Here is a 17511-nt window from a genome sequence, read left to right as displayed (position 1 = left end):
AGATAATATAATATTAATCAAATAAAAGGCCATTTAAGTGTACTTGAAACGAGTACACTCACTATGTTTATTCAGAAAGTTAAGTACACTTTTAAAAAGTGCACTTAATAATAATGGAAATAATAAAAGTACATTTTAAACCTTACAGAAGTGCTGTTATGTGTTGACATACTAAAGCACATGTTAGGTAAAAATAGGAGGTTCGTTCGTTCGTTCGTTTTTTTTTGTTTTTTTTTTGCAGCATAGTGTATTTGAATGTGAACAGCTTGGGGACACAACAGTGGAAAAGTTACAGGATTAAATCCATGTTTATTAGCATAGGTGAGTCAGCAGGATACAGGACTGCAGAATGATACACTCATGGCTTATAGTGGCGTAAAGTGACCCTGGTTTCCCAGGCCACCTCAGCAAGAAAACATCAAGTCACTACACACAGACACACTGCTCATGGATTTAAGCATGCCTCTTTCACATTCACACTAATTACAGATATAGATATGTTCAGAGAATTTGTATCTTTAGTGACGAAACCCAACAAAAACTACACAATGTTCACGGCTACAAATGCAACAACGCTAGCGAATATCGTAACTGCGCTCAAATACAGGAGGAGGAAGTGTTTGTCCACTCATTCTGGGGACTTTCGATTTAATTAAGAGCTTGAGCGAGAGGTCATTAAAGATGCATTGGCAGCTTGAATAACTCAGTAATCAGTCTCTATACAGATCACATTGATTTCTCAGTACAGGGTACAAAAAGCAAACACACACTTGCTTCAAAACTGGTGAAGCGTGGCAAGAACTCCCCAGAAAGCTTGGGTCACATGACACGTCCAATTAGAGAGAGATCAGGAGTAACAAACAAACCAAACAAAAAGCTTATTCAGCGCAACAGATGACTGGAGAATCAATTTCTCTGCCATACCAACTTAAGTTCGGTCCTTATCAAAGTTCATAACCTCAGAAACACTAAACCTGTTCTGCTCTTGTTGCTATATGGGATGGATGGTAAATTCTGATCAGACGTGAAAAGACCAGAGTTTACAACACTGAGAAAGACCCCAGTTATAAGCCAGTGTTCATGGCACATAGAATAATTTGAACTCGCATTTGTCTCACAATGTACAAAAATAAAACTATAAATACAGTGTAAGTGGACTGAAGTCATATCATGCATATTCTGAGTCACTTTTGCATGTTGCACTTTATTAAAACTCACACAAGTGAGCATTAATAATATCCACACTTTGCCAAAATGTCCGACACGTCTATGAATACAATTAATAAAGAATTAAAAATCTGTGCAGAGCTTATTGCATTACATGTTAAGAAATTCTCCTTCACAGAATATAAACTGCATTTTACTAAATGACCGAGACAAATCATGTGTATGACTGCGTTTGCACAGTGTAGTATTAATCAAATATTAATATCGGAAATGGCTTTATCAAAAACATCTGTGGACAGTGATATATCGCGTGTACGGTAAAGCTAAGGGTCAGAAACAGCACACAGGTTCATTAACATACAACCTGAGCAAGAGTCTGGGGTTAAATACATTAGCCTTGTTAGTCTCAATATTAACTGCATATGGAACGAGTGCATATGGTTTTTGTTTCATAATGAGATGGAAAAAATACTCCTTTAACTATATTAGTCTGATTTATTTGTACTTTTTAGTTTGTTCCTGATTTAAACATGCAGAAATGGTGCTGGTAGATCTTCGACATAGCAGTCAAACTCCATTCCCGTGAAGAAATGGAAACAATTACCCAGTTAACAGGGAACGCTCTCAGAACTGTGGCTAACATTCTGGAAAGTTCTCTCAAAGTTATGAACAAACATTCTTCCATTTACGTTAACAGAATGTTTTTTCAAAGTTATCTGATATTTAATAATGTTCTAAAACATTAGCGCAAAAACTTTATTTTTACCATTCTTTAAACTTTAGCATTCATGGGACGTTTTTTTCCCGGAAACGTTTCAGTTGGACGTTCATCTAATGTTTTTTAAATGTTATACTTGTTACTTTTAAATGTTATGAAATGTTCCCAGAATGTTTCCTTAATGTTGGCATGACCAAGATTTTTTTTTTAAACATTATATATATATATATATATGTGTGTGTGTGTGTGTGTGTGTGTATATATGATATGTATATATGTATATATACATATGTGTATGTATATATGTACGTGTGTGTGTGTGTGTATATATATATATTAGTGCTGTCAAATTGATTAATCACATCTTTTTGTTTATATAATATATATGGGAACATTAACTAAATATTCTTAGAACACATTGTTAGCTGGGTATTCACCATTTGAAAAGAAATACTGTTTGTTTCTACCTGTGACATAATTATATATCATGCAGCTCAAATAGTCCTCAGTATCAGACTTTAGAGACTATCTGTTTTTCTCACCAGTTTGTGAGCTCATGAGATATGACTTAAAACTTTTTCACTCAAAATGGGACAATGGTTAAGAGTGGCTAGTCTAAAAACATTTACAGCAAGGACTTACTTTGGGTATGTTACTTCCTCTATTAGAAAAGGCTAGAAAAAATACTTTCACTTATTTTGTCTTCTTATACTTAAAGCATGACAAATATGAGTGAGGACGCCCAAAACAACGCACTGACTAACCTGTCAACAACTTCCACAAACATAACCAGCAGGTTGCCTGTGGCGGTGCATTTGTTGGTATAGTAGTTTTTCTTGTCTGCATTTTCAAAGGAAGCGAAAAGGAGTAATATAGAAGGGGGGAACAGTGTCACAGATCAAGCTGATCACAGGCGCTCACACCCTCTGGGTGAAGTTTTCAGGAAAAACTCCCTTTTTCCCAAGATCTTTATGCAGAATCCAGTCAGACTCTTTGACTCCCATCAACCACCCTTCGTCCTGTAAGCGCACAAAGTCAGTTAGGTGATCATAACTAACACCACTGAGATCACGAAATAAACAGCTATACGAACCTGCTCATCTGGACTTTCAAAGTTCACGACCAGCACCACATCTCCTGCCTTCATCTCCAACTCATCCGAGTCATTGGCATTGTAGTCATGCATTGCTTTCACCTATATTCACACAAATACATGTCTCACATCTTCTGCTTAAAATTCTGATTAACAAACCATTGTTAGTTAAATGAAAACATCATTTTGTACTCACTTTGAACAGGAAGGCTTCTGGCATCTCTACACTCTCTGTGCTCTCTGTGGCTGCTGTTGCAGTCTGGAAGCAAAGACATATATTTATAGTTTTCATCGCATCATATGAATTATTACCATCAAAACAAGAAAGGTGCTCAACTTAGTGCCTGACACATTTAAGAGTCCCTAATGTACCATTTTATGTCTTTAGGTCAGATGGTGGAGTCTGCAGCTACTCCTTCGGTCCACCAGAGGGAGCCCTCACCTGATTATCAGCATGCACTACTGTTCAAAAGATTGGGGTCGGAAAGATTTTTTGTTTTGTTTTGTTATATTTTTAGGTTTTTTTTTTTTTATATTTAGATAGGACAGTAGAAGGACAGACAGGAAATCATGGGAGACAAGGAAGGGGAATTGGACTGGGAAAAGGACCTCGAGCTGGGACTCGAACTCGGGTCACCCAAAGTGTTGGAGCACTTTTCTCTGTTTTTGAAAGAGGGCTCACTAAGGCTGCATTTATTTAATCAAAAACACTAATATTGTGAAATATTTTTACAATTTGAAATAACTGTTCTCCCTTTAAATACACTTTAAAATGTAATTTATCCCTGTAATTTATTCTTCAGAAATCATTCTAATAAGCTCAACTGGTGCTCAAGAAACATTTCTTATTATTATCAATGTTTAAAACATAGCCTGGTTAAAACCAGACCATTCTCAGTAGTAGTAACTGAGTTATGGTCTGGCAAAGCTTCTTTAATAACTCATTTCCAAAGGGGCGTCACCAACGGACGTCGCTCAAATGCCTCTGGGCGCAATTGGATAAACCTAAAACCAATCAGAGCGATTTGCTGGAAGTTGTCTGGGTTTTCCCAGGCTATTTAAAACAGTCTTGCTGCTTAAAATTTTGGTGGAAACCATGATTTATTTCAGGATTATTTGATGGATAGAAAGTTCAAAAGAACAGCAGTTATTTGAAACAGAAATATTTTGCAACATTATAAATGTCTTTACTGAAACTTTTGATCAATGTAATGTATCACTGCTGAATAAAATTTTAAAGAAAACCAAATTACTAACTGCGAACCTTTGAACAGTAGTGTATGTTGCCGCAAATTTTGGGTCACCTATAGTATTCCTGTTTGTCCTTTAGTCTCTTGCTTTGGGTTTTACTATTTTGCATCCATATGTTGTGCTTTATTTAATTAACTTACGTCACTTACAGTTTCGGCTACTGCCTCTTCTTTAACAACTGCCTGATCTGTAACAACTGCCTGTTCTGTGGCCTGCAAAAAGGAAAGACCAGGAGATAAAGAAGAAGAGGGCCAATATATAGAAGAATGAAAGGTAGAAATACCAAGAGAGAGCCGAGAATTGAAAGAGAGAACAAAGAGATGCAAATTACACAGCTATTCTCATAACATATCAAACCCAGTTGAAGCAGTTACTACTACTACTACTACTACTGCTACTAGCGCTGCTACCAGCATTCTCCCAATTGCCATGCTAAGCATCTTCTTGCTCCCATCCAGTGATGCCAACAGATGCCTCAGTGCAGCGCAGCTCAGCTCCTGTCAGCTAGCTCTGTGAGGTTTGTACCTGAGCCCCATCCTCGTCCCACCCCTCGGCCTTCTGGGTAGAATCAATGTCATTCCCCTGCACAAGCTGAGAGCCTTCATCATCATTCCAGGTGGGGAATGTGGCCGGAGCATGCACAGGTTGGCTACCATCATCATCATCCCAGGTAGCCTGGGTACCATCATCACCCCAGCCAGAGTGCACAGTCTGAGGACCATCATCGTCCCATGTCTGAGGTGCCTCGGCTTCCTTCTCTGTATGCTACATGTGGCAGGGGGGTGGGTAAGTAGGGCAGTGAGGGGAATGGTGGGAAGGGGGGGCATGTGGGAGCCGGGTAAAGCATGACCAGAGTGGAGAAAGAATGAGGAGCCAGAGAGAGTGAAAAACACACATTTCTTCAGCCGAACACACTATGATGTGGGACGTGCAACATTAATATCATGGACAGTTAAAGCAGGACAGACAGACTTAAGAAAGCTTAAGAGTGAAAGGAAATTTAATGGAATAGCTGTTTCGCAACTGTTTGACAAAGGCAGATTCATTTCCCTTACCATTAAATATACTAAATGAAATGGCTTTCAGAAATAGCTAAATAAGTTGCTGTCTGAATTAAAAGGAAAGGTTATATATGCTGGTATACACTACAACTTTGAGTAAACAATCAAAAGCACACTCACCTCCCATGGATCCCAATTCTGTCAAAATGCACACACACACACACACACACACACACACACACACACACACACACACACACACACACACACACACACAGATAAAGCAAAATGAATGACTGGACAAGAGGCATTTACACTGAAGTTCCATTGCAGACATATACTTCCATACATACAAAGACATTATAATGCATAAAATAAACCATAAGCCGGTGTTATAGTACTTAAGACTGGATAAGACCATATTTTTAGGAGATTTTGGACTTGATCTGGACTCAGACTTAAAGGCACGCTATGCAGTTTCCGTTTTTCTCAAACAGCGACCCCTAGAGTCGCTGTGGAGTACTTGTATTTAACGTTACTGTCGTAAATACCACTCGCGCTGAGCCGTCTCTGCAGTCTTCCGACCACGCTCTCTTCGTTTTCTTCGTCGACTCTGCCATGATTCACGTCTGAAATGCGTGCTAGTGTCTTCCATAGACAGTCCCTCCAGTTTTTCGCGATTCCGCGATTGCTGAATACAACGCAAAATCAACAAATTGTCGCATTTTTTTGCGATCCTGCATAATTCCTAATTTAACCGCAAAATAATCACAAAAATGAAAAAGACCTCACAAAACATTAAATTATAATCACCCAATTGAAATATCTCTAGTTTAATTAAAGTTTCAATGCATTTTACGAGGATACAGATGTTGCGCACGCGTGATGTCTGTGAGCGGTCTGTCAGAAACATGGCGAAAGAAAATTAGTCTCACCTGCCCTCTCACATAAGCGCCAAGGAGCGGGCTAAGCAATATCCTGATATATTGCACGAGAGCATGCACGAGAGTGGGGGACTGGGGGTAAATTGTTTTGTGTTGACCGAGTGACTGCCTGACTGCAGTGTGTGTGTGTGTGTGCGTGCGTGTGCGTGTGCGCGTGTGTGTGTGTGATGACTGCCTGTCAGCGTAAATTCTCTTTATAGCGCTTGAACAAATACACATAGCAACAATTACTTCAAAATATTCATCTTGGCGAGTATTTACGTAAAACTATCAGTAATAACTGATTGGGACGTTTGTCATTACTGTAGTAGGTCTTAAAGTAACAGTAACCTAATTTACCTGCTGTTGTCAGTGTTGTTAATGTTAATCAAGCAACAACAATAGCTACAGCACAATAAAAAAAAAACGTAAATTATCCTCTGTTTGTAACTGTATCCTTGTATTTATTTGTCCTGTTTTGTTTCTTTTTGTTATTTGTTCCTTTGTTCTTATTTCATTACTGAGTGTTTACTTGATTATTTAAATCATTTCTTGGATGTTCCTGGTTGTGCCCATAGGTTGTTTTAAAAGTTAATTTGATGAGAATTTGATTAGACCAAAATAAACAAGCTTTATGCATTTTGTTTGTGATCTGTGTCATGTATGACTATTGTGCATCTGACATAATACTTTTATGGTAAATGTGATGTCCTAATTATAAAATATAAAAATCGCAAATTTTTTCACAAATTTCTGGAAATTACCACCACAAAATCAGTCATTTTGATCGCAAAAATCACACAAAAAAATCGTGAAATCCTGGAGGGACTGCATAGAGACTGGTTCATATGTTGTTGATGTATGTGACGTTGTGCCGTAAAGCAAGTCGTGATTCTCGCGAGATTTGTCGGGACGCCACCTCTCAAACTTGCATTGCTGGTTGTGCCAGCGGCGTCCCCCCCCATCAGTAGGGGATGATTCGCCCTATTACGAGTTCGTTTACCACCAAAATGATTTCAAAGCTGTTATATTAAAGTACAAATCTTGCATAGTGTGCCTTTAAATAAGCTGGTCTCGACTAATCAGAAAATATGATCTTTGAGTCTGAGTCCGGTCTTTTCTGGACTCGCGTACTATAACATTGATATAAGCTAAATCTACAAGCTCAAGTTCTTTTAATTCTGTCAGACCTGTGCGGCTGGGGTGGTGGCGGCCTGAAGTGAGTCCAGATCCATATCCAGCAGATTAGCAGTGGCTGGGGCATCATACTGCAGTGGTGTAAAGGGTGTAAAGTATTTGAGTAAATGTAATTTGTTACAGTAATTAAGTAGATTTTTGGCTACTTTGTAGTTTGACTGAATATCAAAGATATTAGCAGCTTTTACTCTCTACTTGACTAGGCCTGCATTTTTGAATAAGTATATGTACAATGTACTCTTTACTCCAAAACATTTGTTATGAGGGCATTGAAGGTACTGTATCTTGTGCGTTTTGCCCTTGTTCACCCAATCTAGTCAACATGGCTACTTTAAGCAAATGCAAGTGCATTAGCAGGTAGTTGTGAAGTGTCCATTTTACTCAACATTATTTTATTTATCAGTTATAATGAAGATACCTTTTGAAGTATTGGTTTACTTATGCCCTTTTTGAGCACTTGTGCTTAACTGAGACTTGTGTCAACCTTGATTTATTGCAATATTGAGGTGTTCAGTTTTATTTTGATTTTAGAAAATAATCATGTGATTGTTCTCCTCTTTTCACTGGCATGTCTCTTAGATGCTGAGGACTAGTGCATCTTTGCGTTGTAAAATAACTTTCATTTTATAACCATGGTGGATGAACACTTCCAATTTACCCTGAAGTCTTCAAATGTAGCCAAACCTTGAGCAAGCTACAAGCTGGAAACTTTCTAAAAGAACACCTGATAAGTGACCTGCTTTTCTTTGTGCCATCAACATTTATTGAATTTAAGTTTAGTAATCCCTGTTATTCCAACTCATGAACTGACTGCTAGTCTTCACATGATACCATCATATGTAGCAGTATTAGCCTGGAGACGAGGATAACAAAAAAGAAATTACTGCTGACCTGTGTTGGCGAAGTGACGCTGATGTTCGGAGTGGCAGCCTCACCAAATAGATTAATAATGCTCTCCTGCTTCAGATCCTTTGATGGAGTAGCTTTAGGAGGCGGGGGGACAGCTGGCTTTAGCTGGAAACGCACATAAATAAGAAATATGTTTGACCAGTGTCACTGATGCTAACAAAAAGAGAGATGAGAAATCACTGCAATATTGTTTACAGAAGAATAATCGTACACTGCAAATACAAAAGCCATGGTGATTTCTAAATGCATAAAGTACCTTAGATGGAGATTTGGGAATGGCTGGTGGTCCTCCTGGGCTCAAAGTGTGATTGGCATCTTGTGTTCTTTCACTGGAGCTAAAAGTACAGATAGTGATCTAAATACAGTATCATGGCTGTGATGAGCTCCTCTGTGTCATGCTTTCATTTGGCTCAGAACCAGGAACCATCAAGTACCAGGGCCTCACACTACAAGCCCTAGATGATCAGTGTGGCCAAAAATCTATCTGGGATACTTTCACAACAGAACTGACATAGTGTAACTACGCAGGAAGATAGTATCAATTGCAACATTTATTCATGCAGACTGAGACGCAGTTGCTTCCTGTGCAAAATCATTCTGCTCATGCAGTGAACTCAAACGTACTGAGAAGGCATCATCTAAAACACATAGTTGCAAAATGTAAAACTGTTGCTGGAAATGGCTACACTTGAAGGCACGCAAAAAGCTTAAGTAAGGCGGAATGCAGAGACACACATACGCACACACAAACCCTCAAACACACAGCACTGTAGGGCTACCGCTGTTACCTCTTCTGGGCTGTTGATGTCCTCACCCCTTGGTTACCTGTTTTTCTGTGAGAGTGGTGTTGTGGTTTGTTCATTAATTTAATTGTGATTGAGTGTAATTATACCAATACTAATTATTGCCATATGCACAATTTAGAGACCGTTTTGATGCAAAATGGACAAAAATGAACCATCAAGTGTAAAAAAAAAAAAAAAAATGCGTTTCTCGATGGAACTTTATGTATATTGCATTATATAAATGTTACTGACCTGGACATATCTTGATTTTCTAATTTAACCAGTGTATCATTCAGATTCTGATTGATCTGTTGAAAAATGAAATAGAAAATAAACATCTTTTAAAATGCAGAAGTTTTTCCTTCATATTTTACTATCACTATTACTTTTTTATTCTCTCTCTCTCTCTCTCTCTCTCTCTATATATATATATATAAATATATAAAGAGAGAGAGAGAGAGAGAGAGAGAGAAATAACTTTCAAAAATACTACGCACTTTCAACATTGATAATAATAAGAAATGTTTCTTGAGCATCAAATCAGCACATTAGAATGATTTCTGAAGAATTATGTGACACTGAACACGAGTAATTATGCTGAAAATTCAGGTTCATCATCACAGGGATAAATTTCATCTTATATATTAAATGTATACAAATTTTAAACAAGTTATATATTGAACATAACCATAGTGATCTGTCATTTAATGGTGTTGCACTGGATTCCTTACTTTTCCCATTTCTCTGTGAAACTTCTCCTCCAGACCAGCCACACTCTGGAATGTATTCACATAAAAGCCAACACGACTGGAAGAGAGCAGACACAATTTAATCTAAGATGGTACACCCATGGACCATTTACAACCAATCTGGTGCATATTCCACACAAAAATGGCAAGAGCCAATCAGATTGTCAGGCTTCTACATAATTTCCGTGAAGCAGGGTGTACACGTGATACTGTATTTGCCAAAGTGCCAAAGAGGTACATAGCACTGAATCTGTGCAAAATGTTCAGAATTTAGTTTGAGGCACTTACTATTAGAAATTAAACACCATTTTCATTAAAGGGGTGGTATAACACCCTTTTCACAAGATGTAAAATAAGTCTTTGATGTCTCCAGAGTGTGTATGTGAAGTTTTAGCTCAAAATACCCCACAGATATTTTTATATAGCATGTTAAAAAAATGTTTGTCACTTTTTGAGGGTGAGCAAAAACGCACTGTTTTTGTGTCAGTCCCTTTAAATGCAAATGAGCTGCTGCTCCCCGCACAGAGGGCGGAGCTAGAACAGCTTGTGTCCTTTTACCTCACACAGACATGCACTGGAAATTTCAAAAACCTTTAGCCTTTTATGTTCAAACCGGAGTCAGAAAGATGGAGAGACTCAAGAAGAAGTGACAACATGTAGACAACATTTCTGAATGGTTAGTTGGTGAATTTATGTAGCTTTTGTGTAGTTATCTTCTAGTCATTGATTAGCATATTCTGTCATGATAATCTATAAATTGCGTTCCCGGGGGTGGGGTTTATGTAAATGTTAGGGTTAGTGATGTCACTAACCCGGAAAGGAATGTCGTGTAGTCCCTACCAGCCGTTTGTTGTAGTCCTTAAAAAGCAATTTCTTTAAAAGCACATATCTCCCTTTGCTTTGAACTTTGAGCGTTGTAACTTTGCAGATGTTGTTTATGCTCAAACAGCAACATAACACACTAACTAAAGTTAAAAAAGTGAAATCTTAATCAACCACCCCTTTAATTAAAAAACAGACACATATTCCACTTATTGCAATATTTGCACTTTAGTGCAATTATTTGATTGCGTTGTTGAATGTCAGTCTATTATTGGGTTCTCATCGATTTTACAATAAATTTCACATAAAGAAAATGATCTGGGCATCCCAAAAGCATCGTAAGCCTAAGTTAATCGTAGAGCCCATTGGTGGCAATTGTTCTACTTAGGCTTACGATGCTTTTGGGAAACGCAGTCCTGATGTAGGTTGTTTTACATGACGGTCAGACAGGTTCTTCCTAGTCTCAGACGTCATGCCAACAGACCGTTGGCTAATGTCTGATTCAAATGGCACAAAAAATGGGAAACACGTCGGGATTTATTATTTTATGTACACCAGAGTATTACGTCATATCACGACAGTTGAAGTGTCCGTAGAAATTTTGTGTGCTCAAAGTCTAGCGTCACCACGGCTTAAGCTGCAATGTGGACAGTAAATGCCAGTAGTCAAACGTGTGTGACAGAAACACCAGAGAAGATCTGTGAGAGTAAAACAGTAATAAATCCACACCTGTTCCACAGAGATGGCAGTTCCTCCTGCAAATCTATATTAATTTCGTCAAACACCTTCTGTGCCCTGTCCAGCTCTTCCTCTGCCTATAAACACATAAAATTACATCAAAGCATGACATGAAGTTCAATAATCTTATTCACCCACAAGGCTTTAGCTGTTGAAATAGATTGACCTGAATACAGCTAAATCAAACATGATGAATTGCCTCGCCTACCCTGTTTGATTTGTCATTTATTTGGCCCAAATGTGCATGAAATTTAATTTTATTTGAACTTTATCTAACCTGGCGAGAAGAAGATTCTTATTTGTGTTGGCCTGGCAAGATGATATTGTCCTCTTGAATGAGGGAGAAGGAATCAAAATACTGGCTAGCTCTTTTCACAGCTCAGAATGTAGACTCACCTGACTCCTGGAGAGGCTGGTTTGAGCCACGTTATGGGCGGACAGGATCCCCTGAGCCCAACCCGGGGCGGCCCTCTCCAGCAAGGAAGCCGGCTATATACAAAACAAGTGAGAACAATCAAAAATAAATGCCTTGGATTTTTTTTCCTGAAACATTCTTGAAAAACGAAGGACTATACCTTGGTGATCTTAATCCCCTCCTTTCCTTTCTTGCCTTTGTTTACCGCAGCAAAGTTGTGCCGTGCACTGTCAAAGTCCACCAGCTTCCTATCACGCTTCGCAATACGGGCCTAGAAAGAATTTTACAGATATTAAATGGAAATTCACAGCATGGTATGCTAGCTAAACCACAACATCATCATGGGATCTTAGTACTCTGATGTCAGGAAACTGGCCCAGGTAGGTGTCCATGGATATAAGCGCATGATCCACAAGTTTCTGATGGAAGTCTGTCCAAAGGAGGTCTGAATCCTGTTATACACACAACAATAGACACAAAAGATCAGGGCGGTACAAAACCATCTTAAATACATTTTGTTGAACACCCCCACATTCACACAGACAAGCACTATCCATAGAGACAACTACAGAGCAGCTGGATCAGTTATAAAACTAGTTAAGCTAAATCTAGTATCACTATTTGTGTGGTTTCTTGCAGTTACTGTGCTGCAAAACTATATTGCATTTACATGTTTATAATCTAGAGACTAAATAATGGAGATTTAGATGGGTCTAAACCTAATTTATAGTGAATTACCTCCCATATCTGTTTCCTTTCTCCTAATATTATTTTCAAAGAAAGCAATAAAATAGAAAGAAATCAAATAAAAATGGTAGACATGCAAGACATTTACAATGGATGCACATACACTACACAAAATGTTTGGGGTCGGTAACTTTTTTTTAAGAGAATTTTTTTTTTTTATTCAGCAAGGATGCATTAAATTGATTCGAACTGACAGTAAAAAGAAAAATTAAAAACAAGTACAACTGTTTATAACATTGATAATAATAAGAAATGTTACCTGAGCAATAAATCAGCATATTAGAATGATTTCTGAAGGATCATGTGACACTGAAGACTGGAGGAATGGCTTCTGAAAATTCCTCTTATTTATTTATTCTATTTATATTTTATAATATATTCAAATAGCACACAGTTATTTTAAATTGTAATAATATTTCCCAATACTACTAATTTAACTGCATTTTTAACCAAATAATTGCATCCTTAAGCAGCATGAGAGATTTATCAAAAACATTAAAAAATCTTAGGCAATGAAATTTTCTGAGAAAAGAAGACACATTCATTTCTGTTTTGCAAACATGGTGAAATGACAGATGGGTGTGATATGAAAACAATAAAAATGGAAAGAAGAAACGCTGTAGCGGATAACATGTACCATATCTGCCCTCAGTGAAAGTGTTAAAGGAATTTAATTTCATTCTCCATCATTAGGTTTACTCTTTACATTAAAGATCTCATGAAATGACCTGGTAAGTGCAATTTTCTGTCTTATTTTCTTTTGAAAAATAAAGTTCAGGCAGGACATTCGTTTTTAAAATAGTCATTAGGCAAAGAGTTGCTACTTGCTATCGATAGTCAATTGAAGATGAATTGGGGAGGGCATTTTCATTTTCATTTTTTGGATTGTCCAGGATGAGTCTTAAATATTTTAGTCCATTTTCCAAGAAATACTACACATTTTAAACTTAAATATCTGATTTTAAAAAATAAACAGAAGAACATACATTATTCTTTCCAAAGATTTTTGTCTAAATGTATACTTTGCACACAACGCAGTTCCTGACATGAATGACCTGAATTACTATAAAAGTGTAAAATACATTTTACTAAAAAAGAACTTAAAACAATAAAACAATAACCTCACAGATGGAGTCCACATCCTTTCTTCCATACCAATCATTCTCATACATGTCATCCAGGCACTCGTACAGACGTCTAGAAGATTCATGCATGGCTGTGGGAAACCATGAGAAAGGGATCAGCAAGGGTAAGAAAACAACATATTCAATTTATGTTCATTTTAAGTGTGTAATTTTATCAATTGGTAATCTCACTTTTTACTGCAGTCAAATAGGCCCGAAGGTCTTTCTGCAGTTTGGTACCTTCCACCTATGTGAGCACATGACACTAAAGTGAGACACAGTCATAGACCAAAGGCAAAATACCAAAGAATCCCCTTATACTGCTTTGAAAGAAAAAATGATAAATAATTAAGACCACAATTAGAAAAATACTCACCAGCTGTTTGTTAAAATTAATCACACCCTCTTCAAATGCCACATCTTTAGTCTCATCTGCCTTGCCAAGCTTTTGGAGAACCTGAGAGAAGATGATTGTATTATTGACCATTTTCATATATTGTGAAAAACACTTATTGTGTACTGCTTGTTTTTTTAAATATATAATTAAGAAACTGTTGTCTTCAGTGTGTAATGACAAAACAGAACCCCTATACAAATATAGCATATTTTCATCGAACTACATAGGTTAAACAAAAAAAATCTACATTATCTTGTAAATGTGTCATAGAACATGGTTGTCTCCTACAATAGGCTTACATGCATCCAAGAAAAAAAAAAAAAAAAAAAAAAAAAATCACTTACATTTTCTCATAATATAGGCTATAGCACACGTACGTCTGCAAGATGACTGTTAAAGATAAATTTAGTATCACTGTTTTTCTCACAGTGGCTGAAATGGTTCGATAAAGGATCCGGTCTCTCTAATTTCCTCCATTCCGAGAGCCTACTCTGCTCTGATTGGACAGATGAAGTACTTTTACCACGTACTTCATTTAATAAATGCTGATATATTATAAATACATTCAGTGTCATATCTATTGCTCAAAAATGGTGGCTGACTGGAATATTTGTTTACCAGCCAAATTTACAAATATCCTTGTCTCTAAGAAGAAAGCCTTATTCAGTAACGGCTGGTGTGGAGAACCCAAACATCATTCTATAGGATATAGGCCTATAACTAATCAATAGCAAGAAAAGCCAGATGGCCTCTTAACCCATTTAATCCCACTGTTAACATTTATAACCAAAATTATTATTATTTTTTTTTTTTGTGAGTTTGAATAAAAATATGTTATTTTATGGGTATTTATGAGTATTTTACACAGTGTTGTTAAATGTCAGGACGCAGGTATCAAAGTGATGAAGGACTATGGGCAGCAGTGCGTGATGCAGCTGCTCATTTACTGTGGTGATGAAAAGTCTGACTCATTTCCGCAAATCGGTTCTTTCGAACAAGTCGTTCGAAGAACCGTTTAAAAAAACGTAATTGCGTCATCACATGGCCCCTGTCATCCCAGCGTAAAATGTTCTAAAACATTTCAATTAAGCCATATGTAGGCACATATCGGTGTTTATTACGTTTCTCCCAATTAAGTTGAATTAATAAAGGTTTTTATTGTAATTAATCTGTTCAGTTTGTAGTAGCCATGATTCAGCTAATGAAAACTAAGGCATTCAATCCTAAACATACCAAAATACTAACATTCACGTATATCATAGTTCTCGGCTCGTTGAAAATCTGACATGTTTGAAAGTGACCGTTCCCGGTGTGCTGATGACTCGAGATCCGCTTCATCCACTTCGTGCACGAATTGTTCGGACTTGTTTTGTGAACCGATTCACTTTAGAGATTCTATTCAAAGAACGATTCGTGCACGAATCGGACATCGCCGCCGCGCTCATCTATTGGACGAAAACAGCTATGCAAAGGTTCAGAGGCATTAAATGGGTTGATTTGAGCTTAAAACACACATAGAGATGATCTTGGTATTCAAGCGAATGCACAAATCCAGTGTAACAGGCGCAGCTTTCTATATGTTTCCATAGCAGCCCCACTGCAATGACATAAACAGCGAGCTTGCGCCTTCAATACTGTAAAATCCATAAATGTATTAAAATATTAGCAAATATATAGCAGGCAAATGCGTACTTTAGTAGGCTTTTTGCTAGTAATGAGCCTCGACTCTAACACATTGCACGTTTAATAGAGGACGAAACACTGACGGCCTTAAATGTTTCATGGTGCTGAAAGGTAGGCTATAAAACACTGAGATCAGCGTTGAGAGAGATGATGTATTTAAATATGTATCTGATGATTAAAATGTCTTACCTTTTCCTGAGCCCTGGTAATTTTTTTCTGTACATTGCTTGCTATTTTCCCTGCGGTGACCACTTTCCCCATCGGTAATTCAGCCATTTTTATCCGGATTGGGTTGTTTGCAAGTAACGCGTCAAATGAGCATTTGTTACGATATCTAATTCTATAGAGTATTATTTCCTTCAATGCAGATGCATTAAATTCTAGGCCTTATAATAACACTCGCCCCTGGAATAGAATGAACCTGCACAAGCGCACACGATATACAGATGCTCATTGACCAATGACAATAGCGCAGTCTTAAAGGGACAGTAAACCATTTTTTTTATGTCACACACCAACGAGGCTGTAACACAATATTTTAGGGTTATGGTTCCTGCTTGCAATGGTTTTACTGTGAAATATATAACCGAAATATTTATACTTGAGGCCAGGTCTTTGTCACAAGTTTCTTTCTGAAGAAAGTTGTATTGACCACCTTAGCTTCTGAAAATTGATAGGTTACTACTTTAAGCTATGCTATAAACAATCATAAAAACTGCTTCAGTAGTCTATTTAGATCAGTTGCATGTGCTTTAAATACATTTAAAAGGAAGAAAAAAAGGAAAATAAGTGTTTGTGGTTGTACATGGGTAAGCCTCATTTGTGGATTGGCATGAACAGGACTCCATAAACTCCAAAGTTTCTCCACAAAATCTCCATCACATTTCAGCAGATTTAGTCTGATTTATTTGTGGTTCTTGGGGGTTCATGGATCAAAGATTTATTGGAGCACCAGAATTAGGCAGTCCTGGGAATTTGATAGTTTGTGGCGAGACCTCAAAAGCACAGCCTTTAAGGAAGCAATTGATAATTGCTATTTCAAAACCCAATAGTGATCGGTTGCATGCACAACAATGGCAACAAAAGACAAATATTCCAGCTAACTCAGTCAACAATCTAAATTAAACATATGAATATCTGATTGTTGAGATTGCTTTCTGCTTGTTGAAAGTCATTCCATCAAATATTTATAACCTTTTAGGGTAGTTTCAGACAACATGTGAGCCTGTAAAACATAATACTGCCCTCTTTGAACATTTTCTGGAGGTGTATAGAATTATACAAGCATTAGCGGCTGTCTGACAACCCTTGATTGAATCATTCCTGTGAGTTTTTCAGTCATTCATGTACATTTTCTCATGCATTTGGTAATTATTCTCTTTAAAACACATTTACAATATAAACAATATCAATATATGAATGGTCTAATCTAAATTAAATTTACAAATGTGCAAATAAACAAAATCAAGCATGATGAAGCATGTCATAAAGTGCCATTAAAAAATGTATTCTAATATAAATTGTCACATCTAAAGGGATAGTTCACCCAAAAATGAAAATTTTGTCATCATTTTCTCACCCTCATGTCGTTCCAAACCTGTATGAGTTTCTTTCTTCTGCTGAACACAAAAGAAGATATTTTAAAGAATGTTGGTAACCAGACAGTTGACGGTAGCCTTTGACTTCCATAGTAGGAAAAAAATATATACTATGGAAGTCAAAGGACCGTAGTTACCAACATTCTTTAAAATATCTTCTTTTGTGTTCAGCAGAAGAAAGAAACTCATACAGG

General features: G+C 37.2%; 1 protein-coding gene across 5 annotated transcripts; it reads right to left on the bottom strand.

The window, feature by feature from the left end:
* Positions 1-285: 285 nt before the first annotated feature.
* Positions 286-16171, bottom strand: bin1a (bridging integrator 1a). Of its 5 annotated transcripts, none has more exons than XM_079881287.1 (20): positions 15909-16171; positions 14016-14096; positions 13832-13886; positions 13637-13731; positions 12125-12220; positions 11929-12039; positions 11750-11842; positions 11345-11430; positions 9776-9851; positions 9297-9352; positions 9048-9092; positions 8516-8594; positions 8242-8364; positions 7344-7421; positions 5411-5428; positions 4755-4994; positions 4370-4441; positions 3175-3237; positions 2979-3080; positions 286-2904 (listed from the first exon to the last, which is right to left on the bottom strand). In XM_079881287.1, the coding sequence occupies exons 1-20, from the start codon at positions 15993-15995 to the stop codon at positions 2803-2805; spliced, it is 1758 nt and encodes a 585-aa protein (XP_079737413.1). In that variant the 5' UTR covers positions 15996-16171; the 3' UTR covers positions 286-2802. The 5 variants fall into 5 exon arrangements, with proteins under 5 accessions (XP_079737413.1, XP_079737414.1, XP_079737417.1 ...); XM_079881288.1 differs by having other exon boundaries at positions 4379-4441; XM_079881291.1 differs by lacking the exon at positions 4755-4994 and having other exon boundaries at positions 4379-4441.
* Positions 16172-17511: the final 1340 nt, after the last annotated feature.

This window comes from Squalius cephalus, assembly GCF_949319135.1.
Source record: "Squalius cephalus genome assembly, chromosome: 9".
NCBI classification, from domain to species: domain Eukaryota; kingdom Metazoa; phylum Chordata; class Actinopteri; order Cypriniformes; family Leuciscidae; genus Squalius; species Squalius cephalus.
The sequence above is the reverse complement of the archived record's forward strand: the minus strand, read 5'-3'. Positions and strand labels throughout refer to the sequence as shown.

Bases quoted from the DNA above. Each gene is read 5' to 3' on its own strand.
- bin1a (XM_079881287.1), bottom strand. From the start codon at position 15,995: ATGGCTGAATTACCGATGGGGAAAGTGGTCACCGCAGGGAAAATAGCA. The intron at 13,887-14,015 runs GTGAGTATTTTT...GTGCTCACATAG, and splicing joins TTAATTTTAACAAACAGCTG to GTGGAAGGTACCAAACTGCA. The intron at 7,422-8,241 runs GTCAGCAGTAAT...ACACCACTGCAG, and splicing joins GCGTCACTTCGCCAACACAG to TATGATGCCCCAGCCACTGC.